General features: G+C 41.6%; 1 protein-coding gene across 6 annotated transcripts in view; it reads right to left on the bottom strand.

The window, feature by feature from the left end:
* Positions 1–27,095, bottom strand: part of MTA1 (metastasis associated 1) — a 79,140-nt gene that overhangs the window by 27,537 nt on the left and 24,508 nt on the right. For all 6 annotated transcript variants that reach the window (XM_048312328.1, XM_048312331.1, XM_048312330.1 and 3 more), the window contains exons 4-11: positions 25,872–25,998; positions 25,640–25,703; positions 20,265–20,382; positions 18,562–18,664; positions 16,453–16,552; positions 14,816–15,004; positions 13,638–13,712; positions 4,764–4,822 (exon numbers count right to left, since the gene is read on the bottom strand). In XM_048312328.1, coding sequence (XP_048168285.1) covers positions 4,764–4,822; positions 13,638–13,712; positions 14,816–15,004; positions 16,453–16,552; positions 18,562–18,664; positions 20,265–20,382; positions 25,640–25,703; positions 25,872–25,998 — 835 coding nt within the window. The remainder of the gene's footprint in view (positions 1–4,763; positions 4,823–13,637; positions 13,713–14,815; positions 15,005–16,452; positions 16,553–18,561; positions 18,665–20,264; positions 20,383–25,639; positions 25,704–25,871; positions 25,999–27,095) is intronic.

Raw genomic sequence — 27,095 nt, 5'->3', positions numbered from 1 at the left:
AACAGTGTAAGGAGTTTGTTCCTACAGTGCACTGAGCAGCACACACAGAGCTCAAAAGCAGCAGAGGAGATTAAAAAAAAAAAAAAAAAAAAAAGACATTTAGATTAATTCACAAGCCTGAATATGTTTTCGTCTCCTTCTGCTTATTAATTTGCCCACCTCCTACGAAGACTAAAGTGTTTCAGGGTGCTTATCAGAAAGGCACCAAGTTCTGACCCCACAGATGGCAGGAGATCCACAAGCAAGTTTAACAAAGGGGCAGTTGAAAGAGGGAACATTCACGCTCCCCTGCTCTGGGACGTCACTATAGTAACCTGCTGCAAAAGAACTTTTGCCAATGATTCACGAGCAAACTCCATGTGCAAACATGACCAAGACGCTGCAAAACAAACAGCCCTCACAGATGCACACTGCTACAAGGGGCATTGCTCCACTGAGAAAAAGACTGAAGTAAAGAAAACTAAGGCCTTACAGTTCAACATCAGGCCTGTTGCTTCCTTTCTCTACCTTGGATTTATCCTCCAAAAAGGCAGCGACATAGTCTGAAATCCATCAGTAAAGCCCAACAAAGCACTGGGACCAGAAAGGAGGATGATGGCCTGACTCCTTTATCCTCTCAAAAACCATTATCAAGCTTGTATTTAAACACAAGTGGAAAAGATGCACTGGTGAAAGCCGATCACCAAAACACACTTATCAGCAGGACTAACATGCTGTAGTTGTGGCAAACTCCAGGATTCTGCAGCACTACAATTAATGAAGCTGCAGCAAGCATCGGAGAGTGTCCTGCTCCAAAGCTAAGGTCAAGTTTCACAGTGGCAGTAACAATAAAATTCAGGCAGATAATGTTTTCATCATATGAGAAGCAAAAACCTCTTAATTGTTGATGATATGTTAATTAAACTTGCTTGATATGACCAAAGCCTGCTACAGCTATTAACAAGAGAATCAGATGAGTAACTGGATGGATCATTAAGCAATTAATGAAGCTGAAGCTAAAGATGCAAATAAGGTAGTGAGAATACTGATGGTGTGGCAAACTGTCATTTCCAGTTCTTGTATCAGGAATGGAAGTCTCTTAAAGGGGTTTCAGTTGTGAAGGAGCAGTCAGTTATGCTAGAAAAGGGATCACGAAGTGCAGATTTCTGGGCTGTACTCTTCAGATCAATCGCAATGGAAGAGGTGGAGGCAATAAAGCAGGTGCAGAGAGAAGGTGCTGGAAGCCTGTCAACATGGACTGAAGCCCCTGTACAAAAAAATCCAACCTGGAGATAATCTTGATCCCCACAAAGGACTGATATGCCCTCAGTAAACAAGTAGACAGCATTTGACCCACAGCACGGTGATAAAATTTTTGTTGTTAGAAATAATTATAAACTTAATACCACCCAGTGAATGTTTCCTGTTATTGAAGAACCCATGTGTGCTGGATGCAACTGAACAATTAAGAAATAAAGCCTCAGAAATAAAAACAATTTAAAATCCTTTGTAAGGCACATTTGTGCCATTTACATCTAGACATCTAATAGAAGTGTCTGGATCCAGGCAATGGAGGTGAGCTTTCCTCACAGCTCTCCAGCCTCCTGTAAATACCCACTTCTAACAACAGGTCTAATGACCATTAAACAATGCTTTTTGAAAAGGAGCAGATTTCTCCAACAAAATGTTGGAGATTGCCATTTTAATTACCACAGCTCCAGAAGGAAGAGCAGCATTACACCTTTAAGTTTTCCATGTTGCCATGAACCTCTGTACAATGAAACAGGGAAGAAAAATAGTCTTGCTCTTCAAGCAGAGGACAACCAAGCAACAGACAAAGGAATTATCTTCAGCTTGTTAAGCAGCTGCCCCTTGTAGTGATCCAAAGCTTTGACCTATTCCTGAAGTTTCCCTACTGGATTCACAAAAGGGGCACAGTAGGGAGAACAGTATTTCCCTGCTTCACAGCCTTTGAGAGGCAGCTTGACAAAGTGCTTTGAGATTCTCAGATAAAATACTGTAAATAGAATGTATTCATTAACACATACAGATGTAGAGTTAAAAGTTACATTTTTTACCAGTACATTTTGGACTGGAAATTGTGTGGAGCAGTTCATTCTTCCCTTTCTGTTCTTACCCCTCCTGGTATCACTTAGATCAAAGCAAATGAGAGAAAAGCCACACAAAACTGGATGTCTCAGCCTTCATGATTGCAGATGCCCTAATCCCAAAAAGCACAAGCTACACAACCAGATCTTTACCAAAAAGAAGCAAGTAATTGGTACATATGATGCCTGTAAGATTAGTAAAACTAGAGCATGACTTCCACAACAACCTGAAGAGTATGTTTGGGTACATACTAGAACACGAAAGAGTCTGAGACTACACCTGCATGAAGAAGGCCTCCAAACACTGCAATCACTTCAGAGGATGGCAGGATGAGGCATGTGAGAATGTGGAATCTCTTTGTGCATTCAGATATCTATTGCTGCTTCAACACCACTCCCACTGACAGAGACAGTGCTACAGAAGACAACTAAAACATTTGTTTTTCAGTATTTCCTGAGTTTAACTGATTTTGCACTTTTTCCTTTCACCAGAAAAGCACATTAGTGCTTTTCAGCCAAAGGGCTGCATTGCAAAGCCATATTTATAGACATTAGGTTCTGTCAAGTCAACTACAAATGTCTGTCCCGAAACCAGGGTTATTTTTTGAAGACGTATAGAAATGTTTGTTCAATCTAGGTCAGAAGTGTTTTTCTAAGACGTTGGCTTAGGACTTGATAACCTCACATCAATTACCTCTATGACCCTCCATGCTTCAGTTACCCATGTTAATAAATTTGGGGCACAGTCTCAAGTTAAAAAATATCAACTCTAAAGCTTTACATTGAGCTGTTATTTTTCATTGTGTTACATGTATGTGACCTTTGAAGACAGCTCCTATTCTTTTTCTTATTATTTTCCTCCTCTCTGCTAGATTTTCCGATTAACATCGGAGAAACAAACAAGAGACCTATCAACGGAAGACAGCCAGAGACAAAAAAAAAGATAAAATTGTTTGAGCCTGGTATCCTCCAGGGTCTCTCACTGCCAACAATTTTACACCAGTTACTGTTAAAATGTGTTTCAGTCAATCGGCAGATACGCTTCTGCATAGGTCTTGTGACAGCCTACACCAAGAAATTTATTTTTGAGGTGACAAGTGGATCATTATGGCTCAAGCCTAGGAATAGGAATGGGCTCAGTAACATGATAAGGACAAATCAATAACATTGATATTTAGATCCCTACACCGTGCATTGCTATTGCAAACCAAGAATATAATCTTCTTCTAGGTCACAAGATAATGTAGATACCATACAGTCCCTATATGCCAGACCTTGTACTCAAGCTTGTGTAGAAGTAATACAAAAACCTTAGAAATATTTAATTGCTGCCACATTTGGAGGTATTAATAGCAAGAAAACAGCAGAAGCATTCATATGGGATTAAGTAAATCAAGTAATTGCTACTTTTCCTGATACAAATGAAAGGATATTGAAAGAGAAGGAAAACATTTTATCAAATAATATGTAAGTTAAGGTATAACACTCATAAAATGAACCGTGACTGGAAATCAAAGCCAGAGACAAGAAGAACAGGCACGTGGGCAGAGACAGGTCTGTTCCTGAAGCAGGGAGGTAAGCTGCTGATTTGATTATGTGTTCTTTAGATAGGAACAAGAATTACCTTGCTGAGGGATAAGATGCCACTCCAGGCAGCCATTATCAAATGAGCACCACAACCTTCCAAACACAAAGCCCTCCTTCCACACATTATAATCCAAGAGCAACAGCAGGACTGTCAGGCTCTCTCGTCTGCAATATCCTTTTGCATCTGCAGTCTAAATTACACTGCCTTTTGCTTTACAAGCTTATTACATTGTGAATTCATGTTTAATTTGATGTCCAGTGTCCCCCTGCAGAGTAACACTGTCCACAAAAAGCAATATTGTTGAAAGACTGCATGACAAGAAATCTGTTTGGCTTCACTCTGAATATTACACCTCACTTTTAGTAAATTCACCTGAGAGGTATTGAGGTATTTCAAACCAAAAAAGAAATCATGGATCCTCTATTTTCAGCAGAAATAAAGGGCTGCCTTGCAAGCTAAATATATAAAAATTAGTTTTATCAAAAGTAGCAGAACAGATGGTAGAAGTTCATAAATATTTAAAAGGAGACAGCATAAAAGAGTGAAGGAGTTATTGGGGATAATACACAGGGGAACATATCAGAGTGAAAGTTGAAAAGTGAAAGGAAAGGGTAGACTAGAAATTCTGCATTATAACAACTATTGACTAGGCTATGCAGAGAAAATGAAATAGAAGACATTTTAGTAAGAATTTTGTTTTAAAATACATGTACACATATCAATAATTATACATTATTTTTAATATATAATGATATATACATTTGTTAGGAAACAAACATGCATTGGTGATCCACTGCTGAGAAAAACTAATAGAAAAACAGATAGATTATTGAACAGTTAATTAGCTACCCTTTTGTTCACAACCATGCTGACCTGCCAGCAAGTCCCCAACTCCCAAGTCCATATAAAAATAAAAATTAGAAGATAAGTAACAGTTGCTTCAGGATGGGAACATTATACAGGATGAAGCAAATGAGCAACATGAGACCACAACATCCTAACCAGGAAATAGTAATATTGGTAGGCCATGGAAACTGCTACACCAGTCCTCCTGTAATGAGATAGAAAACAAAACAAGAGATACTTACTAGTTGGGTATATACACTTGTTTTAGCTTGCTTTCTGCTTCTGCTGCTTTCAATCGTTTCTTTGAATAGAAAAAAGAAAACAATTAAAATAAAAATAAGACCCACCTTACCTGAGTCAAGTAGCAAACCTATAAGGACTTCAGCAATTATTTACTGAGCAGCTCCACTAAATCTTCCAACAAGAAAATATTCACTGAAGACAATTGTGGGCATCAATTGACTATGCAGCTTTGCAAAAAAGTCGAAGAGATGCCAAGCTACTAATAATGAGGACAAACTTTTCATTCCCATCTACCTCAATTCAAATTCCTTTTTTTAAAAGGCTTTTATTTGTCCTGCAGAGAAAGATCTGACATGTCAGTGTTGATTCTCTATTAAAACATTCACCAACTGGACAGTAACAGGTACAACAATGCAACCTCTCCATCACAGCTCCTCAACAGCTGAGCCAATTCATTCAAAGTTTCAAGTAAGACTTTTGTGTCGATACCCCTAAACTTCTGAAGGCTCAGTGACACTGAAGATTTTTCTTGAGACATTAAAAAGGTCAAGAACACCTTTTCTAACTCAAACCTTCACCCCTTAAACAGTAGGAGAGGCACACTGAGATTCAAGTTTTCTCTTTATTACATTTGCAAAATAAATTTTGGGTGAGCCTCTGGCATCTCTAGTTCAACCCCCTGCTCAAAGCTGGTACCAGCTGTCTGCATAAAGCTGTGACAATGTTTTCCAGACAAACCAGCAGCATGGGGATATTCCAGATAAACAGATTAGCCAAACATTTTCTATGCAGCAGCCTCAAGGCATGGTCTAGGAAAATGTAAAGCTGAAGTCAGTATCTTCATAGAAGCAGGAAGCACCAGAAAACATAATAAAATTGAAGAGTGTGTCACTGAAGAGCTGGACAAACATAAAAATTGTTTTTACAGACACACACAGAAACAACAAAGTAAATGTTTCCTGTAAGCATAAAGCTTTTATCAGGACAGTTTTAAACAACAATTTTCTATATGACAATCTGCCAGTTCCTCACCAAAGCTCTCTAGACTCCTAAAGAATTCCCCTCTTCCCTTTTCCTGCAAATAACAGTCAACCTATTTTAGAAATCAAAGAATGAAGTTGTCAGACAAGAGAGCAAGGAAAGAGAAAACAGAACCTCTGAAAGTTATCCTGAGACTATGGCTACACTTTCAGAGCTGTACTCCTGGCTGACTCCGTTCTGCTGGAGCGGGCCAGCTTCCCAGACTGCTTCTGTTAAACCTCACCTAGGACAAGAACTGCTGCCTGAAAACTGGCCTCAAGAAAACCCAGATGAAGAAGACCTTGTGGAGACAATCCTTATCAATCCTACAGATGTGCAGGAATCAATCACACATTTTGCTGCCAATCAGTGATGGAACTGAAGAGGTTCTCCTGAATACAAATGGCATGTCCAAACTGAACGTTTTCAAGCCACCCTAACTGAGCATCTTTATGTAAGAAACAAAACCACCCAAAGAGGGGCCCCAAGAAGTGTTGTCACAATGGTTCTCCAAACATCATCAGAAATCCTCCTTCACCTTCCAGAGAGACACTACACAAAAAAATCATCCTTTAACAAAATGCATGCTCAGGTGCCTTCCTGCTCAGGAACTGGAGCCTGTTCCACACACAGCCTCAGGCTGAAAAAGAGGACTTCATCCTCGAGGCACAGATTGCCACGGGCACTTACACTGGCAGATGAACAGCTACAGAGCTCAGTCTCCCCAGGAAATACATGGAAATCCAACACCAGATACTGACAAACAGCTTAAAACACTCTTTGATGACCAGTACCAGAATCCAATTTCCTTGAGAAAGGAAATTCAGGAAACTTACACTGGTAGAGAACTGTTGTGTTTTTTAAATTTCTACATTATGAGAGGAAAAAGCTGCGTTTTCTTGACAAAATCTCCCATGGGGACTATCTGGCATCATTATGTTATGACAGTTTTGGAAATCTATGAATGCAAGAGCTTCATCCAAGCACAAAGCATTATCAGCAACTGAAATATTCTCCTGTGCACAACATAAAGTCATCTGCCTTGGGGACATGGCTAATTTAGGGTATTAAGCAGTATTTTAGTAAACAGGTGATGAATGTCAACCTCACCCCACAGATTTCCTTTGTGACTGATGACCATGGAGCAAGCCCTGAGCTAACAACTGCCGTAAGTCACCTGGACTCCACCACAACCCCCTCTCCTACAGCTGCCTGGGAACCAGCACAGCACACGACAAATAGTACACACCCCTATTACAAACAGCAGACCAGGAAAATTGAGGGTTTCCAGAAGGTACCACAATATCCTGGGTAAGAAGAGGCTTTGCACTAAGTACCTGTGGCTGTGGGCAATCAATAGACCAGGTATGATGAGTTTCCTCTTTCCTTACAGTGACTGATCCCAGAAGGTACAAAAGAAAGATGCTTGAAATGTAGTCATGCACAATTTCAAAATAATCCCTTCCCTGAGAGAGTGCTTTGCTAGGTCCTTTGTCAGTTATTAATTGATATGTGCCTAAAGCATATTTATGCTATAAATTCTTAATGCTATCTGATGTAGTTAATAATGTCCTCACTCCCAAGAAAAATCCAGAACATTTGTAAGTTTTTCTAGCAGTTTGGCCTAAAAAAAATCTTTTCTCTGAGTTATTTATATACACAGATCTTAAGTATATCCTCTTATTTACCTCATCATATTTCCCCCATCTATAAAAGGAAGATATTTCCAACTTGTCTATCCCACAGGGACCAAGGGATTAAAGTACTAAGCACTGTATATCCAAGTTGGTGCAAACATCTGTCCATTATATATCCTCTCCCAGATTTGACATCCTATCCACTGAGCTTGAAAGAGTTTTATAATAGGTGACGTATCAGAGCAAATGATTGTGGTCATTTTCTAAAGAGCAAACATTTATAAAGAGGAAATAACAGAAGAAATCCAGGAACACTGTGGATATTTCAACATCCACAACACAAGAGTTGGGTTGATGGACAGCATGAGGATGCCTCAAAACATCCTCAAATATCGAGCCTTTATTAGTTCATGATAGGGAAGACAAATTACACCTTCTGGATTCAGAGGAGAACTTTCACAATGTTTATTCTTTTTCAAACCTCTGAACATACAACAGAGGTCAGAGAGGTGGGACAGAAGAGAGAATTAGTCTATGATGCATTTGGGAGAAATGCTCCCAGCTGCCTGTGCTCCAGCAACACACCTCAGAATTGATGGGTTGTACCTATGGTTCTAGCAATTTTGGCAAGAAAGTGACTGAGTTCCATATTACCATAGATTCAACAGGAGGTGTTTGGGGATAAAACATCCCACAAATGTGGAAAAACCTTTCATTGATGTTATTTCTACACTTCAGCACACAGGACTTTATGAAGGCTGGTACATTAAGACATCATTCATAGCTCTGGGCTAGGCACAAAGCAAGCTTGCTTCTCTTAAAAAAGATGTTTTCTATCCGCATCAAGACTGACCCAGAGATCCCTACCTCATGGAGTCAAATCTAAGGGCACTTCCACTTTCCCCAGTATGTTCTCACCATGCAGACCTTAAAACCAACTTTCTCTGTCTATTCCTCCTACACTTTTCTAATGGCACTTCCACGTAAGAAATAGAACAGTAGAAATTGATAGTATTTGATCTTCCCCTTGAAGTTACCTGCTCCTCAGACACAAATAAAAATGGAAAAAGTAAATTAAAGCCATTAACTCTCAGAAAGAAAGTGACTAATTCAAACAGTCATCTGCCACTGCCATGCCTCAAGCTTGTCTCAACCTTTGGAAAGTTTTAATGTTTTAAAGTTTTTAGGACTTCCCCTAATGATAAGCACAACAGTAGAAGCATTTAGTCTTTAAAAAAAAGTCACCCTGGAATTCACAACTATGTAAGAACTCAACCTCTACACTGAATGAAAATGTAGGCATAGCCACACACCACATCAACCCTCAGAGCTCTCAAATCACTGGAAGAAGCCAAAAAACAGCAGTTAATCAGTCAAAGCCATTTCAAACCTTCCTTAATCAGAAATATACACTCTTGTGTACTGACACAGAAAAACTGTCCCAGGAAAAGAATGTGTTTGAAGGAGACCCAGGATACTGAATTTGGAATGTATCACCTTAATTTTCTTCAAGACAAGTCTGAAGGGGTGTTACTGACAGGACAGCTCTTGGGATCACTGTGGACATTCAGGAGCCTGCACTAAACCACCAATTCTGTGTTGACACTGTAGTAGAATTAGTCCTTCTAGCAGCTCTGTTCTTGGAGGGTCATTCCTTCTCAAGATGACTGAACTCCTACTTATGCTGGTAATATTCAAAAGCACGGTATAGCTAAAGCCAAATAAAAATTACTGGATACGAGATCCAAGTGCATGCTCCAAAAGAAGTCAATTTGCACACATCTCCATCTTGGTGTCCTACTCACATGACAATGCAGCAGGAAGTGCTGCACTGAGCCTTTTGATCTTAGGTACACCAAGCATGAGTACAAATTACTGTTCAGTTCTCAGAACAGGCTTTCTGTTGAAGGCAACTCAAAATGTCCCTTCCTCAATGGCAAGAAACAGGGAGATTCTAATTCAGGATTATGGCAGTGTTTTCTTATGCCAAGAAAACGTCAAGGGAAATATAGGAGGATGTAAACAGCTCCCAACTAACTGCTGCTTCTTCATCCAATTAGTTGGTGGCAAAAATCTTCATTCCTGTGTTTTGTAACTCACAGAAATATAGACAATTTAAATGCACTTTTAATGTTCATTCAGACAAAGATTTTACAAGAATAAGTAAGTTATTAATACTTCTATTAAACCCTCTAACATACAGACTTGGAATACAATTTAATCATCTTCTTGGAAAGAGGGAAGTGTGTTGCAGTGGGGATACTGCAACATACATATATCAAACCAGGAGTCCCGTGGAAAGGAAATATATAGGACAGACAGATTCTTGGTAGATGTTTCAGAGATGTTTATTTCTCCAGCCGCATGGCCGGGATCTGCCGAGGAACTGTTCCAGTCACTGGACCCGAGGGTCCTTTGCCCGCGCAGGGAACACAAACCAACCAATGGGAACGAGGCTGAGCAGGGACAGGGAAACCCCGTGTCTGTGCCCTCAGGGCCCCTCTCCCAGGGCTACACGGCAGGGGAGGGACCCCAACACCTCACCCGTTTTATTTTAATAAAAGGAGAATGAAAACAACTGGATAAACATATCAAGAACAGTTTCAAAACAAAACAAGCCACCCTCCTGAGTCTTTAAATGTCTAAACAGATTCTGTGGAACATCTTAGGGCTGACAGAAGGGAGACAGAACTCTCTGAGCATGCTTTGTGGGGAAACTGAGGCAGGAGAGGGTTTAATTTCTTCCCTCCCCCTTTTCATCCCCCACTTGGCATTGGAAAGGGATTTTTGGGGAAACAATTGGCAAAGGTATGGTTTTGTGGGGGAAACCATGGATGAAAAAACGGATTGGGAACACACTGGGGGTAATAGGACATAGGGTAAAAGGGAAAGGTGGGATTAGGAAAGGGAGACTGTAGGGGGAGCTTACAATGGAGATATTGTCTAACATGACTACGATTTTTTGCATATATACTGCCTTTTACAGGAACACCATCAGGCCCAGTGACCTGCGATGCTTGTAACCCTTTTCTACCTTGTATAATTTTGAATTCCACCACCTCTCCATCTCCCAAGCTTGGGATGCATTTTTCAGGGTTATTCTTTTTAATAGCAGCTCTATGCACGAATATGTCTTGCTGGTTGTCACACCTTGTTATAAAACCATAATTTTGCTTAACATTATACCATTTTACTATCCCTAAGATCTTAGCTACTATGATTTTTTCCTTTTTTCGAGTAGCTGCTGTTTTCTGTCTCTCTGCATCTTTGCCCTCTCTTTCGGTCACTCCCGTGTTGGAATTGTCGGGGCTGCTGGTGCCTGTGCGCTCTTCCCGGGGTCGCGTTCGGGGCTGCGCGGGCCGGGCCGGGCCGCGCCGCTCAGTTCTCCGTGCGTCGCCTCCTCTGGTCGCAGCTTCGCTGCCGCTGCCAGGCGCTGCACCCACGTCTCAGCCGGGCCCCCGAGCGATGACCCCCCCGCGCCCCGCTCCAGCGCGCGTCTCGGCTGGGCGCGGCTCCGCTCCACCGCCACCGCCGCCTGTGCGCTGCCCCTCTCGGTCGGGCGTTCCCGGGGCTCGCTCCACCACGCGCTGCGCAGGGCCGGGCGGGCACCGCCGGGTCCCGCCGCTCCTCGCTCCGCCACCGACACTGCGGCTCGCGTGGCTCCGCCCGCGCGCGGGAACTGCCTCGCTGCTGCTCGCAGAGCGCTCGGTGCACGTGGCCTGGGCCGCACGGTCCCTGCGCCAGGCTTCCCTTCGCCAGGACACAGCTGACGTTGCTCAACAGTCTCGGTAACTAAATAATATTAATGAAAATATTCTTCCATCGGCATATATTTTGACTCCAGTATTAACTGCGTCCAAACGGTTTTCCAAAAGCCCTTGGTAAGAATTAAATCCCAAGAAACATAGAAAAAGTTCTTAAACAACCATGCCAGGAAGTGTTTCAGTTCTTTGAGTTTGAATCAAGCTAAAATTTACAAATCGTTGTTCAAGAATCATTTTAAGATAAATGTCCATATGCGGCTCTGAGAGCCAAGAGTCTTCCCACGGTTCCTCCATAGTTTAGATATGGAATAGCAAAGCAAAACCAAGAAGAGGAATCCAAAGTTTCCAGGGTTTACTCACACAAATCAGTCGCTTAGGGATCAGGGATCGTTCTGCTCTCAATTCTCCACCATTATTTTGCAGTGGGGATATTGCAACATACATATATCAAACCAGGAGTCCCGTGGAAAGGAAATATATAGGACAGACAGATTCTTGATAGCTGTTTTAGAGAGATGTTTATTTCTCCAGCCGTATGGCCGGGGCTGTGCTCAGGAACTGTTCCAGTCACCGGACCAAGGCTCCTTCTGCCCGCGCAGGGAACACAAACCAACCAACGGGAACGAGGCTGAGCAGGGGCAGGGAAACCCCGTGTCTGTGCCCTCAGGGCCCCTCTCCCAGGGCTACACGGCGGGGGAGGAGACCCCAACAGAAGTGGAAGTGCAACAACTTGAGATACACTTTGCACATCCTTACTTGCGATACTTTCAATATCTTATGCACAAAAATGCTGTCAGCCTCAGAACCATTCTGTGGTATTAGATCAAGGGAAGAGTCTACATAGAACAAACACTATGAAGAAACAGATGGAAAAAGTGGCAAAGGATGTACTCTGCCAAAGACTTTGCACTCATCAAGTAAAATATAAATGTAATATACCATTATTTGAACTACAACTTCCTATGCGTTCTCTTTGTGGTTACATATAGATGGTTCTCTCAAGCTTTTTATAAATGTTTCATGGTATCATTCGCTTGTACAAGCTGGGAATCTGAGATGAGGTCTTCAGCTCAGTTCAGACCTATTTGATGTAATTATCTCTGCACTGCAACTTCTACCTGTTCAGCTTATACTGTCTCCTAAGTGCAGAGTGTCTAACTGGAAGTTTTCCCCAAATCTCACTCCCTGGTAAACTCCTGGGCAGCACATGTAAGGTACAGCATAACCATGAGAGAAAACCCAGTGCACAGGAATAGAACAAACCGTAAGGTTTGTTGTGTTTTTTAACTGCTGCAAGAACAAATAATCAAAGTCTTCACATAACTATCTCCTCTGCAATTTTGCCTATGTAAAAAACCTTAGGAAAATGGAGAAAGCAATGGGGAAGGAAAAGCCATGAGCATTATTCTTCCCCACCATGTCAGCTTCCATCACCATCATACATTCCTACCACCCATTTCCTTACTGGAAGGAAAAGTTTCAGTCAAAGAATGAACTTGGGGAAATAGTGGAATAGGGATGCCACCAATATTTTTATTGAAAATAAAACATAACTGATGCAAAAAAGAGTTTCATTTGTCGTGACGGTGCAAAGAAAATGGTAAAAATCACATTACAGCACATGCCAAACACTGGTCAGTGCCTCAGGCGTCTAGTCTTTTCCCCAGGCTGAATTTCCAAGGAACCAAGTTAAGGCAGGACATTTTCACAATTCCACTTTTTCTAATACTTCAAATAGATGCTTCAGCTTAGGACGGATAATTATAATGAAAAATCCATTCTATATTTCTCCCTTCTTTTACTTAGTTTTCCTGTTAAATACTGTAGGTAGTTTTCAGCAACTGATACTCTGCAAGACTTTGTGTGCTGCTTGCATTGTGTTTGCTTTACTTCAGGGACCAACCAGTCTTCGTATTTAAACAGAGATAAAAATGATTGTAAACACTACTCAAAGTTGATTCTCAAGTATAACGAGTCTGGGAATTTGAGCCAGTGACACTTCCCAGATAAACACTTCACTCACAGAGCTTACATGGGGCAGCCTCATGCATCTGCCATCCAAGTCATGGGCAGTAGTGGTGGGGAATCAGCGTGGGGGCCCCTTGTACAGCAACTGCACCCCCAGAAAGTCACTGAAGTTAACGCTGACCTTGAACTCCATAGTCAGAAAGTAACTGCACTGCCTTCCTTCCTTTGCCGAATTCCAAACCAGACATTAGAAAGCTCCAAGCAAACAGGGTAGCAGCAAACATGAAAAGAATGCACTCTTACCAATGCTGTTTGTATCTACAGAAGGGCTGATGAGTTTAGTGACAAGAGATTGTTCTGATCATAACAGAATGCTATTGGAAAGGCTGAACCCCAAGAGGGAGAAGAGACAAACAAAGCTTGGTTTCACAGGCAAGAAAAACAACTTCTGTTGGAATGAAAGAGGTAATTCTGACTCTCTTACCTGCTGAACGTATCTGTCTGTAGTTTTCCACATATAGTAATATTCTATAATGCTTGTTAAGGACTTCCATGGGAGCTGGGGACACAAAGGAAAAGCAGCATTTATTGAAGGAAGCTGGCACACAGTCTCACTGAAATTCACAGGATTCTTCTGACTGACGGTTTGCAGCAGAGTTTTGCAACTACTAACCCTCCTCAAAAAAAAAGTCTGAATCTACAAAGGGGATTGGATGCACAGGGGACCCATATTAAATTAAATGGCCTTTCAAAAAACCCTGAGCTTTCAGTGTAAAAGTGGAACAGGCTACAGGTAAATCTTCATGCTGCACTGGCTCCACAGCAAACCATTCAAGAGAGGCACAATGTGGAAGGGAGCCCACAGGCTCAGACTCTCTGCTTAAACAGGAGAGACTCAAGCAAGAGTCACAACTACAGTATCACAGTTCTGATATGCTTTGCTTCAATGGAGCTGGCCCATTAAAAAAAGAAAAAACCAAACCAAAACAAACTGCTAACAGAACTGTGCCCTGCCAGCTCTGTTCTCCGCGTGAGAAAGAGGAGGATTTCAGCAGGACCACAGAGTGTTGCTGTTTCCAAGTCCCTCTATAAGATTAGAGCACAGGACAAACAACACTGAAACTACTTGTTTTGTTCCAGAGGACTTGAACAGCAACGCAGTGAAACTTGGCTCTCCTTACAGCACTCCATTCAATCTGCAGGCTGAGCACCGAGGGTGGAGCTTTGGCCAAACTACAGGACACTTCCCTTGGATGCCCAGAATTCCTTCTGAAAAGGCCCTTTCTGAAACCACACTGTAAAGGTTACTACATTTTCATGTTTCAGAAGGCCCAATACTTATTCTCCTTCAAACACAAATTAATCTAGAGCAGCTCAGCTGTCACAACACTTTTGTACATCCTCCCTTAGCCGTAGTGGAACAGATGATCGTAAATTAACGTTTCTAAAGGAAAAGCGATCATCTGTGATTTGAAATTCTGACTGTACACCAGGCTGTCACCAGTATGAGGTCTGCCTTTCCCCACTTTACAGCAAGACGCATGCTCCAGTTCAAAGCTCCCTTGTTCGACATGATGAAAAACACAGTTTAGACAAGCTGCAAGCCAGCTCTGTCACCAATCAGAGCCAGTTGCCACAGGGGCCCCCGTTTTATATACTCACAAAATCTTGCTGAATGTCAGTGAAATCTTTTCCGTATTTTTCTAGTGCTTCCTCGAAGAGGTTTGCCTCTGAAGCAGACCACTCCTCCATCTCATCTCTGCACAGGACCGGCCCACCTTGTGGCACAAGCGCGGAGATTGCCTTGGAAATGTCATAGACATTTTTGTGCAAAGTGTCCATAGCATGGAACTAGGGGGTGGGAAAGGAGAAAGAGAAATGTAAGGACAAGTATCTGGGGGGGAAAATGTTTAACAGTGAAGCAGCAATGACAAATTCTGCACTGAGATTTGAAGGTGCAGTATTCTATACCTAACACGGTCAGTAAAAACTTGTTCCAACCTCACACTGTAGCTGTCAGTGTACAAACCTAACACTCACTAATAGTGAGGTTTGTGGAACACAAGCCCTTGTGTATCAGTAATTCCTATCAGCTCCTCACCAGCACCACCACTGCAGCACTACTGGTAAAAAAATGCACAGGACAGACACACTCCCCCCAGGACTGAGTTACCATCCACAGATGGGGCAAGGAGATAGAGGTACAAGGGCATTTCCTCACAGACATAGCCATGCACTGTGTCAAATAATCCACAAAAATTTCATATATGAAAAACAAGAGCAGCAACAGATGTATACATCCCCCCCAAAGGGCAGAAACCTCAAAAAAAGATTCAAGTTAAGTCACACATCACAGCTGAGTAGGAAAAAGAATGACTCTCAGGGGCAATTACTCCTCAGAAAGCCGAGCCATGGCTGTCTGCAACTTGTGATTTACAAGGGCTGAGAACGCACTGCAAGGAAGAAATTGCTGTTAGTAAATGAAAGCTTGGCTTTATTTCCCCATTTCTGCAGTTTTAATCAGGATGTTATTTGTCTTTCATCATACCAGTTCTGTGCACGAGAATAATTAACCTACACTGTTCTACACTAGAATTTGTTCTACAGATAATGTAAATATTTGTTTACATTATTCCAGTTACAAGGTGAGGCTTTGATAACAGTTCTCTGAAGACTTCATAAATCTTATTCAAATTTTCATTAAACTTTCTGTAGCATAAAAGTTCAAGTTTTTTCCCTTTCCTCAATCTACTCAGCAACATTTATGATTATAAAAACTTAACAATATCACTACTCCTCAGGTACTCTAAACTGGAGCTCATCAAAGAGAACAACATCAACTGACATTTCTTATCTGACCACAAGCTTTTCCCCCAGACATCCTTGGTCAATCTCACCAAAGGATGTCAGTGAGTCTGGTGTTGGGGAAGTGATGAGGAATGGCTTTCTGGCACTGTAACATTACAGACAGGCAGACAATAATTTGCATTCTTCTCAAGAGAGCTACTGAGCCCATGCAAGGGATGGGCTGTCAAGCACGTCATCAGAATATTTTAATAAAACTAAGCAAAAAAACCAAAAAATTATCTCATAGTATTATCCATGATGGATCGTAAGAGGCACAAGGCCAGAAAAAGTTCCTTCATCTGTAACTAAAGGATTCCTTTCCAAAGACAGGGTCTGCTTCACAGCAAGCCACAATTACAATCCATCTGCCCCTCTCTCTTTGCCAACTGTTAATGCTGAGGTGAATATTTTGCATCTCTCACAAACTTAAGGTCCTCTAAAAAAAATCTTACCAGTGTGATGTCCCTGGAGGCTGCTGCAGCACTCATGTGCAAACTTGGCTGTCTGACAGAACTACTGCAATCCAGGGCTCGGGCAAACGTACCAACAGACCTGAAAGAAATTAAACACAGCATTAACTTCGCATGCAAACCCAGCATAAATATAAACACCCAGCCAACACTTTCTGAGATGAGCAGACTCCATTTCCCAGTTACAAGATTACATGATTTGGCGTTCATTCTGAGCCAGAGACCGCTCTCTCCAAATGTGGTTTGTTATTATGAACACTTTACTTAGTTCATATGACTGAAGAGGCTTGGAATGGGAGAGGAAACAGAGAAAGACTCAAGGGTCACCAACGCGGAGTTCTGAGCTAGTCTCTTATCCCTTATCTCCCAAGAGATTTGAGCTGCAACAGGAACAGAGCACAAGCAAGCTTTATGAATGACAATAGTCTGCTCCACAGTGGCAAGAGCAGTGCTGCACTGTCCACAGGTACAGACACAGATGCCAAGACAAGACACAAAAAATGCACCAATGCAAGCATTTTTCTAAAAGTTTCAGAAAAATCAAAACCAATATTTTAGAACTTAACATTGTATAATATATATCATAAAGCCTGCATAGCAGCAATTTTCAAATACTTCACAACTCATCATTTCTGCATCTGAGACCACAATCCCCAAGCTCTTCATCTTATTCCTAAAGAAATGAGTTGGAGAAACCTGTAACAAACATTGGTTCTCGAAATTCCTACTCCCCTGCCTGCTTGCTACACCACATGGGTGAAATATTTGTGCTCCTGCAGAGTGAACTGGAGCTGAACTCCTCTGAGCAACTACAACAAAAACAGGTGGGTTGGGTTTTGCCCCCTCCACTTGGATCACTTCCCCAAACTAGTTGAGAGCACTGAAGAACACACTAGTGCCAAGCAGTGCAGGAGTAGGAAAGGTAAACGTTTAAGCAGTAGTTGCCATCAAACATCTAGTTTTGGCCAAAATCCAAACCTGCCTCCCCCGTCCAAGTGTCTGTGGCGATTCACACTTCGCCCTCTTCCCAGCCGCCCAGACACTATCCCCATCCCTGCCTCACAACTCCCCCGTGCCCAGCTTTAGCTGAACTGATACTTCTGTGTGTGTGTGTGTGTGAACTAATTATAAACTGTAATGCTTTGCTGATTCTGAACAGAAGCAATTCTTGTACTCATCTTTGCAGTGATTCTCATTATAGCCGCACCTTGCAGCGGCTGGATCGGCAAACCCAGTGGGCAGCACTGAACTGCCAGAAAGAACCACTAAAACCAACTCTGCCACCAGAAGCCTACACAAGGTGGAAACTCCCATCACAAAGCAACTCTATAGTCACTACAAACCAACCCACATGAAAAACCAAGGGGGGGGAAGGGAAAAGAAAAAAAACGGCAGACAGAATCAGAGTTCATCCATAAAGGTACCACCTAAAACACACAGAATTTGGAGAGTTACCTGTTTATTTTTCCCCCAAATTATTCAGTCACCAATTGCTATGAGAGCCTAAAATTCAACACAAGCTTCTGTTTACATAAATGCATATCAATGAATTAGTTCGAGAACCTTTTAAAAAGAGAAATTTGATCACCAAAGATTGCTTTGGGCTTAAATAAAAACATCATCAGTACAGATTTGCAGGGGTTTATTTTATTGTGCTTACCTTTTGGAATCTAGGTATTAGAAAGCATCCTCACTCCATCATCACAAGCATTTACCAGAATTTTTAGCAAACCATTAAATATCACTGGTCTTGAAAAAGGCAGTTAACGAACAGAGCTAAGAACTGCCAAGAATTTAATTCAGTAAGTCTTCTGCATGCTGACCAAAGTATTTGAAAAACCCCACCAATTACAGGATCACTTTTACATGCAACTTGCTTTGCTTTTATGAAACTAAGTTGTAAATCTGAGAAGCTGTTCCTAAAGTCATGCTATTCCCAGGAAGGCATGTAAAATATCCCTCATTTCAAAATGGAGCAAGTGAATCAAGCAACCAAAACCAGCATTCATGTTAATAAAACAAAAAGAATGTAAAGTGCTTGGAAGAGTTACTAACATTTACTTCTTCAAAGGAGAGGTAAAATACTCTTACCGTGCTACCACCAGGAACTGGTCTATCTGCTTGTCTACTAGTGGGTTAAAGGCTTCCCAAACTTTTGTTTCAAGTTTTGACTGATCTCTTCCATCATCCTCACCTGGTTGAAAAACAAATCAGAAATATTTAGTATGGCTCTTTTAAAATAAAAGTACTTTCTAGATACTTTTTTTATCTCACAATAATGTCACTGTTAGCCCATCTCAGTTACTCTGCCTGACAGGCCACTGTGAAAATTGCACTCACTTATTTGTATGTGACAATTTTAACTTGACAGACACAGTGACACAGCTCATCCGAAATGGGCAATCAGATTTTCACAAACTGGTGTCAAAGGATATGTCATGGGAAACAGAGTACATCTTTCTCCAAACTAGACAGTTTCTTTTCAGTTTCTTTCCCCAGCCCGTCTGTCTTCCTCCTTTATCTTGTGGCAGTTCCAGGAAAACCGACACACTCCAAGCTGCTCTGAGCAGGCAAAGAGTAGCTGGTTCAACCCATGTCAGCTGCTTTCTAGGGGGAAATCATGGGATCAGACACTCTTTATTTTCCTGAGTCTAGACAAATCAGAATACCCTGGTAAAATACAGGAGCTAGTGAGACTGTCTTCTTCTTTCTGCTTCCTTTAAAACATCTGGCAATTATCCTTCTCTGAAGCCCCATGTTGGCCCACTGAGGGAACAGGATGCCTTTCAGATTAGTTCATCCTCGCTTAGGAGACTTGCCCAGCTGTTGAATAAATACCAGTTTCATAGACAAATTAAACGAGAGTCCTGACCCATTTTTCTGCCTGTTTTAACATGAGACTAACAGTGTCAGCAGAGCTTCTAAGCAAAGAGAGAAGCAACTCATTGCTTCCACACCGTGGCCCATCCAGATTGGATACGGTCTTTCCAACACAGGTCACAACCCTCTCCCTCTTAGGAGAATTTATGGATAGACCTTTCCCTCTGCATTACACAGGGCTCAGGAAAGAACAATTAGATGCCAACACTCCCCATCCCTCCCAGTTTTTCCACCCACTTTTGGATCTGTAAGGTAGTGCAGAGACAAATCTAAAGTTACTAACTATCTCATAAATATTACTGGTTCCTGCTACTTCTCCCTCGTTCTCAGGCCAGTGTCCTCATGGTCCCACTGCTTCATGACACTGTGGGGAGAGGCTGAAGTCTCAACACACACTCCAGGCCAGCAAATTCTTCCTCCTGCCTATTCTGCAGGTGAGAAGTCTAGGCTGGCAGCCAACACTGGGATGGGGAGAGGGCTCCAGGGAAAAGGCACCCAGGAATAATGGGCAAATTGATGAGGGAAGACTGCATTTAATTGGCAGTAATTTGGGAGGGGCTCTTATAGGGAAGTGAGGCTTGATTAAAAACACAAAAGGCTTCACAGATGTGATGGAAATTTTTATTTCCCATGGAAATTCTGAAATCTCATAATAAAAAGAGTGCAAGCTCTGAGAGAGCCCATTAATTCAATTTATTTCAACAACTTTTATGATTTGGATGAATGCCCATTTAAAGACCCGTTTGCAAGAGAACTAATTGCCTTCAGTGGGCAACAGCCTCAACAAATCCAACCATCATTGTACACATGGCATGGCAGTGGAAACCACCTCCCACACCTAGGCAGGCCTCACACAGAGAAGTGGCCACATTCAACGTGAACTTTTGATAATTTAAATAAATTACAGAAATTACCCTCTTTTAGTAAGTCTGTTATATCTGCCTGGTATCTGTTTCCAACTCGAATCTCTCCTTTATCAGCGAGCAGGGTCTTTTGTTGAGGATCATACACTAGTGAATAAAAGAAGAAATCCTAAAAATAAAACAAGCAAAAAGGTAAACAGTGTTATTAGCTTTTACTTTCAGCGTTGCAACCATGCTACCAAGTTTCTACAGTTTAAGTGAGGTTTTATTACCTACATATATATTTTAAAATTGGGTGAACAAAAAATTAATGAACCATCAGTTTTAAGGCCCCATTTAAGTGCTGCCACTTTCTTCCACATTCCAAGTGTTAGCTCTCAACAGCAACCTCTCTCTTAACATATAGCCTCTCAAACTGAAGTAAACAAAGATCCTCTCACACAGTCAAGGCTCAGAAGGGCCAGGAGACAATTTTTAGTCACATCAGCTGTTTCAGAACACGAAATTGCCATATCCCATACAATTGCCATAGTCCAAATCAGCAGGATTAGACGCCAGTGGCCTATCCACACAGAAATACCAATACAAATTGAAGCATAACTTCAGAGTGTCACAGCCAGATCAGTGCAACCCCACAGAGACATGAAGCCCCAGATAAGCCCTGTGGCCTCTGCTGAGCTTGCTCCAGTCTGTCAATGTCTCTCTCATGCTGGAAGGCCCAAAGCTGGACACAAACCTGCACAAGTGGTCTCACAAGTGATGAAGTGCGGGGATGAATCCCTTCCCTCCATCTGCTGGCTACACTCCTGGTAAACAGACCAGGATGTACTCAGCCTTCCTTGTCACTGCTGACCAACTTCTTGCCTGCCACCATTGAAGCTTAAACCACCATGTTTCTTTCTGCTTGTTATTAGGAGAGGGGCAGCAGATTTTGCAGCAGCAGTAATTATCTGCAGGTGGCAATCCATTAATTTGTTGCTTTTGTTCAAGTAGATGAGGAAAAGGCTAAAATAGCTGCTTGGCTTCCGCTACCTGGGTGTGTAAAATTAAAGCAAGAAGGCATTCCAGAATGAGAATGTTCTGCCAGGGCAGAGAAAGAAAACAGCCAAAATTTTAACTACTTAAAACTGCACAGTTTAAGTAATTAAACTTTTCTGCATGGGTAAGTACTTAGCTATAGCTGTTGAGTGACACACTAGAGGCTAGGTATGTTCCATCAAAGTATAGCGTGCAGTACTGGGCAGGATTAGAGCTCTGGTAGAACATGGAATAACAGACCTTTTGTAACCTCTGTCCACAGCAACATGGTCACCAGGAAAGAGAATTGTGTCTGAACAGAAACAGGATGCGCAGTGTGCCATTTTCCACATCTCAGGTTTCTGGCTCATTTTTCCTTTCCCCTTATTTCTGCAGCACTAGCAGGCACCCTGTTCAAATACATCTCATTTCATGCTCACCTCATTTTTCCCTTTCCCTATATTTGTATGTGTCAACAGCATGCAACAAAAATTAGGACAAAACCAGCATGAGTTTCAAGCCCTGTTCAGCTTTATGAAGAGGTGGCAAAGGAAAAGAGAGTCTCCCAATCTGTCATACAAAGCCCCAGAAAAAGAAGAATTGCTATGAGTTTCCACAGTAACATGGCAAAAATTCTGGAAGAGAACTGAACTTCAACTGGAAGGGTTGTCTGTAGTTGGGTTTGGGGTCAGACGATTTGATTGCATCCTAAGCAAACGATACTTCTGAAAAAATTCCTACTCCCACAGGCACCAAGGTCAAGTTACATCAACCTACGGGCAGAAGGCAGCTTCAGAGTAGATGAACACTCATTTATATTACATGTATGTAAAGAAATCTGGGTCTCCTGCTCCCTGACACACTCAAAGCTCAAGATATTGCAATATTTTGAGAATGTATCATTGTAGAAATAAAATGTACGAAAAGCTTTTGTCTCACAGGCTTCCATGTTATAAATACAGTGTTTAATTTGTTCCAGCTCCAGAATACCTGACTGCAGGACAAAGTATATGCAGTGCAACATTAATGCTTTTCAGGCACGTTGCCCAGCAAAAATGCAACGCTGTAGTGTAACAACACAGTAGGCCCCAAAGAAGAACAATTCCACAGGCAATTTCTTTAGTCCTTCTTGGCCAGGGAAAGTCATACATTGTGGAGAGGGTTTCTCATCTAAGTGTTAGATGCTCTATTGCTTTTCTTTTATTGGTTATCACTATAAATTTTCTCTACAAAATCTCTGTTAGTCTCAGGTCATCCATTTATGTCTTGTCCAGTTTTGTCTCAAATCAATCAGATTGAACAAAAGAATGAAAAGCCTCTCGTCTCTTCTCCCCACCCAGAGCCTCCTCAAGAGAGGAAAGATGGAAGTCTGTGGGCCCAAGTGTGAATACGACGGAGACTGCAACTCCTAGAGGTAATTCAATACCACTACCATCTTCCCTCATAGATGAGATTCATTCTTGCAGACTGAGTAGGACTGCTGAAAACACTAATAAATGTCAGCTTAATGCCAATGCAAACTAAGAAACAAACCAGATCCTTGTGTACTCTAAAGCATGTGTGAACTCCTGACCACCACAATGTGATGAGAACAATTTTTCACAAGGGTCTCACAAGAGTGATGCTCACAACAAAACAACACTGCTCTTCAAAATCCTCCACGCTCATCTGTGCTGTCAAAACTGTGTATGCTGGGTTTGCAGCAGTCAAGAAAGAGAAGGGTTTTCTCTGTTCATTTCAGACCCCAGAAAACACTCAACGTGCTCAGAAAAAATGAACATGACCTGCCAAGAGTTAAAATCGAATCATGACTTTCTGCTTCTCTCAACTGTTAGACAGACACATATGCTCAGAGCTTCCCTATCCAAGCCCCTAAGCTACCTATAGCTATAGCCAAGAACCAAAGTAACCAAGAAAATGGAAAAAGAAAACAGGCTCAGAGTAAAAGTACACTACAGAAATAATGGTTACTTCATTGCAGCCTGCAATCTTACTTTCTTGTATTTGATATATTTTAACTAGAGAACATTTTATTTTTAGGGCGGTACCAAAAGGAACAGATATGCCAGACATCTGCTCAGCAGGCAAATTCACACATGCCTCTGGATATATCCAGGAAGAGCAGTAAAATAGAAGGTACATATAAAATAGTTTCCTGCAGAACAGGGAAATCTAGTGCTTTTGCCATAATTGGCTATGCCCTTCTCTTGATCTCCACGGGAATTAAGTGTCTATAGAAAACTCAGGTTTTCCAGTAGCTTTTTTTTCTCTCTTTCCTCCTATTCCTCACTCCTGCTACAAAAACCCAATTTTACCAGGCACAGTAAAAAAGTCAGCGCTGGTCCCCTTCAGCCTGCTTTCCAAATGCAACAAGGCAATCTTCCTGAGGAAGATGACAGAGAGAGCGTGGAGGAGGAGAACAGAGATAACAAAAATGTAATTTTGCTATGCTTACTATCTCCCTAAAAATTTCTGTCTGGATGTTTAACCTGCTTCAAGGCAGACAGCCTTGGGCTGAAAGCCTACTTTTACTGGTCATAACATTTAGAAAATCAAATACCAGATTCCCTAGAACTGCTTAGGCTTTATTGACAGAAGCCACGTAAGAAAAAAAAGAAACAACCCTGAAACAATCTGAAAGCAAAGGATGGATTAAGAACAGGAGGCATGGGGAAAGAAGAAACAGTTCAAAACAATACCATCCAGTGTTAGGAACCCATTGGGCAACAACTATCTCCTTTTCTTAATCTCTTTACCCTCCACCCAAGCACATTTGTATTCCTGAGCTTTTAACTTCTTTACCATCTGTCCAAGTTAGTTTGCACCACAGCAAAATGCCACACTAAGTGACAGGACACATTCAGGGAACTCTCTCATTCTGTGAAACCTCTTAAGTGCCTGCTCAGTTTTAAAAATAACCCTCATCACTCATCTTGCATTTTGAAAGTTCAAAAGGATGGAAAAAAAATTTCTCTGTTTGTGCCTACATCTGCAACTGAGCATTGCAGGTTCAGAGGAAGGCATGTCCCTTCGGTTTCAGCACACCTACCTGTAACACCAGTGATAATGAAAACATGTTGGGAGCAACTGAGGACAAATACTGCTTAAGAGCTGGGTACTAGAAAATCTGAAATAATTTCAGTTTGATTAACTTTTGCTTTCAAACTGGCATATCCTGGGCAGCTAACTGGTTACAAGCACTGCTGAATGCCACGTCCCTTGTTTGATGCTCTGCCATTTGGCAGCCTTCAGCAGACCCGACATTTTTTGGTTTCACATTCCAAAGAGAAACTCAACTATTTAATCCCTGTGCTTTGTTTAAAACTCTCTTAAACTAAAGTATCAGATTAAAACTAATCTTATGCTTAAATAAATACTGAAGAAAGCTACAAAAGCATTTAAAAAGAAAGCCCAGCTATGAGAAAGACTACAGTATGCTTCTTGCAAAAAATGGCCTGTTTTCGCCTTTCTTAAGGGCCAGTAATGGCAATCACCCTACTGTTTTTAATTACAGATTTCCTCTCTTGTATAACATTTTAATGTTTTCAAATGCAAATTGTTTGCTTGCGGATGTGTTCAAATAATAATATCCTCAAATTCTTTGCTAATCTCCACAGTAAATCTCTCACAGATTGTCAGATTCCAAGATTGCCTAACCCAGCCAGCAGCCAGAGGTCTAGCCACAATTAAAGGTATACAAATACAACTTTAAAAAAATACAATAGTAATTTTTTTAAATCACAAAATACCTAAAAAAGTAAAACTCAGTATTTATTTTCTGAATGGTGATTAATCATGCAAGACAATTCAGTTTCAAGTGCTTGGTTTGAGATACCTTTAAAGAGACAGACTGGGTAAATTTCTGTCAGATGTCACCTGACAAGCAGATTTTCAAGGATTTAAGTGTCTGTGGTGGCATATGAAGGACTCCAGATAAGTACTTTGAACAGTGAACTCAAAGAACAGGCAACTAAGCGCCTCAAAAATCTGAGGCAAGATCAAGCTTAAAGCATATTAGCATAAATCTGTGTGATTTCAGAATAAAGCAAATACAGAGAACCACAGCTTGCTGGCTTGCTCCCTCCGCTGCAGTTACTGCATCTCCCAGGGCATCAGCCTCCAGGTTTGAACTCTCAGCCCTGCCACACTGATGAGCAAGTTGGGTTCTCTTTACAGAAGGAGAGGCAGCTCGGCGCCACATAGGGATGTAAACACAAGATCTGGCCCCTAGGTCCACAGAGTCTTATGCACAATGAAAATTGTACAGAGCCTAAAGCTCCCCACTGTCGATGTCCAGTACATGTAGAAATGAAAAAACTACCCTCTTAGAAAACTTGCAAAAAGGGACCAAACCTAAATTGCGCCAGAATAAACTGTTCAAGCTTTACAATGCACAAAATGGTTCCTACCTCCCGTTCCAGATACGATTTAAGGGATTCTGTCTCATTTAACAGAGTAACGCTGCATTTGCCTCTAAAAAAAGAGAAACATGTCTTATGAAAAAAACATCTTAAATGCTCGTGTGATTCACAAGATGGTATTACTGAAGTTGTACACAGAACTTGATCTTACATTGAAGAGTACTTGAAAAATAACAATGCTATGTGATTTTTGAATAAAATGGAAGAGGACAGTCATTACCTAATGTGTGTGGCTGGCAGAGATTCCAGCTGTCGTGAAAGAAACAACTCACGATGTCGTAGCTGATGCTTCTGTTTCTCTGGTAAATCAACCATTTCTGGATTTTCCATCTCCTCTTCCATTTCCCCTAGTCATAAAGAGACAAAATTGATCACGAACAGGTAAAGTATTGACTTTGAGCAAGTCAGAATGACTTGCTCCAAAACCTTTGCTAAATAATAAACATTAATCAGATCAAATGTAACATTTCAGCCAATTGAACAATTACAAAATTAGTACAGATCCTTGAAATTATGCCTGTGAAGAACTGTATTTATTCACCACCACAATCAAATCATCCCAGGCACACACAGGTCACACCAAGCTGAAAGTCACACAAATCTGCCACCAATACAGAAGTTCTGGAGAGAGGGAGCTGCTTTTGGAGACTATCAGTGCAAGAGATTCATCAGGTAGAAGCTGACATACGATGAGTGAGGTAGCCAAAGTAAAGTCTTTCCTCTTTGCCAGGCATCAGTTATCATCTTAAACCCTGCTCCTCTTTCAGGATGTCATACTTCGACAAGCCCATCCCAGCTTCAACAGCTTCTGCAGAGAATGCCCACTGGAAAGGGCAGTTTATTTAATTAGTGTTATTTTGTACTCTCCTCACCCCAACCACAGCCAGTAGATCACAGCCACAAGATTAACTGGAATGTAACCAAGTGCCTGAGGCCACTCGGCCATCTGCCCTACCCTACCCACACCACACACATCCAACTGCAACACTCCTGCATTTCAGCAGTCAGGATCCCCAGCTCTGCCTTGGAGCTATCCAATCTCCGTGCAGCCAGTTCTCAAACATACACCGAAGTAAACACATGAAATCACACCCACGCTGATACACAACTGATCCCAAACATCTCCAAGCATCTTTCTTTTAAGAAATAAATTGTATGTTTTGTGTTCGTCAACAAGTATCCTGCCAGTTAAAGCTGTAAAAGGCAAAATTCTCAACGAAAAAAACTCCAAAGATCCTCCATGATGAATGACTGAGAAAGAAGAGATCAGACTTTTCCTTCTCTAAGAAATTAGTGCAGTTACTTGTACTTTGCAAAACCACAGAAAGTTTCCCAGACTGTAGTAGAATGAGCTGTAAAGTCTCATGCATGAATTGTAAAACTCTAATTTTACAGCATTATTATTCTCAAAGAGCAGACTTATGCCTGCAGCTTCAACAGTTGT

Source organism: Corvus hawaiiensis, chromosome 9 (assembly GCF_020740725.1).
Source record: "Corvus hawaiiensis isolate bCorHaw1 chromosome 9, bCorHaw1.pri.cur, whole genome shotgun sequence".
NCBI lineage: Eukaryota > Metazoa > Chordata > Aves > Passeriformes > Corvidae > Corvus > Corvus hawaiiensis.
Note: the sequence above shows the minus strand (reverse complement) of the source record. Positions and strands in the feature narration are given on the sequence as shown.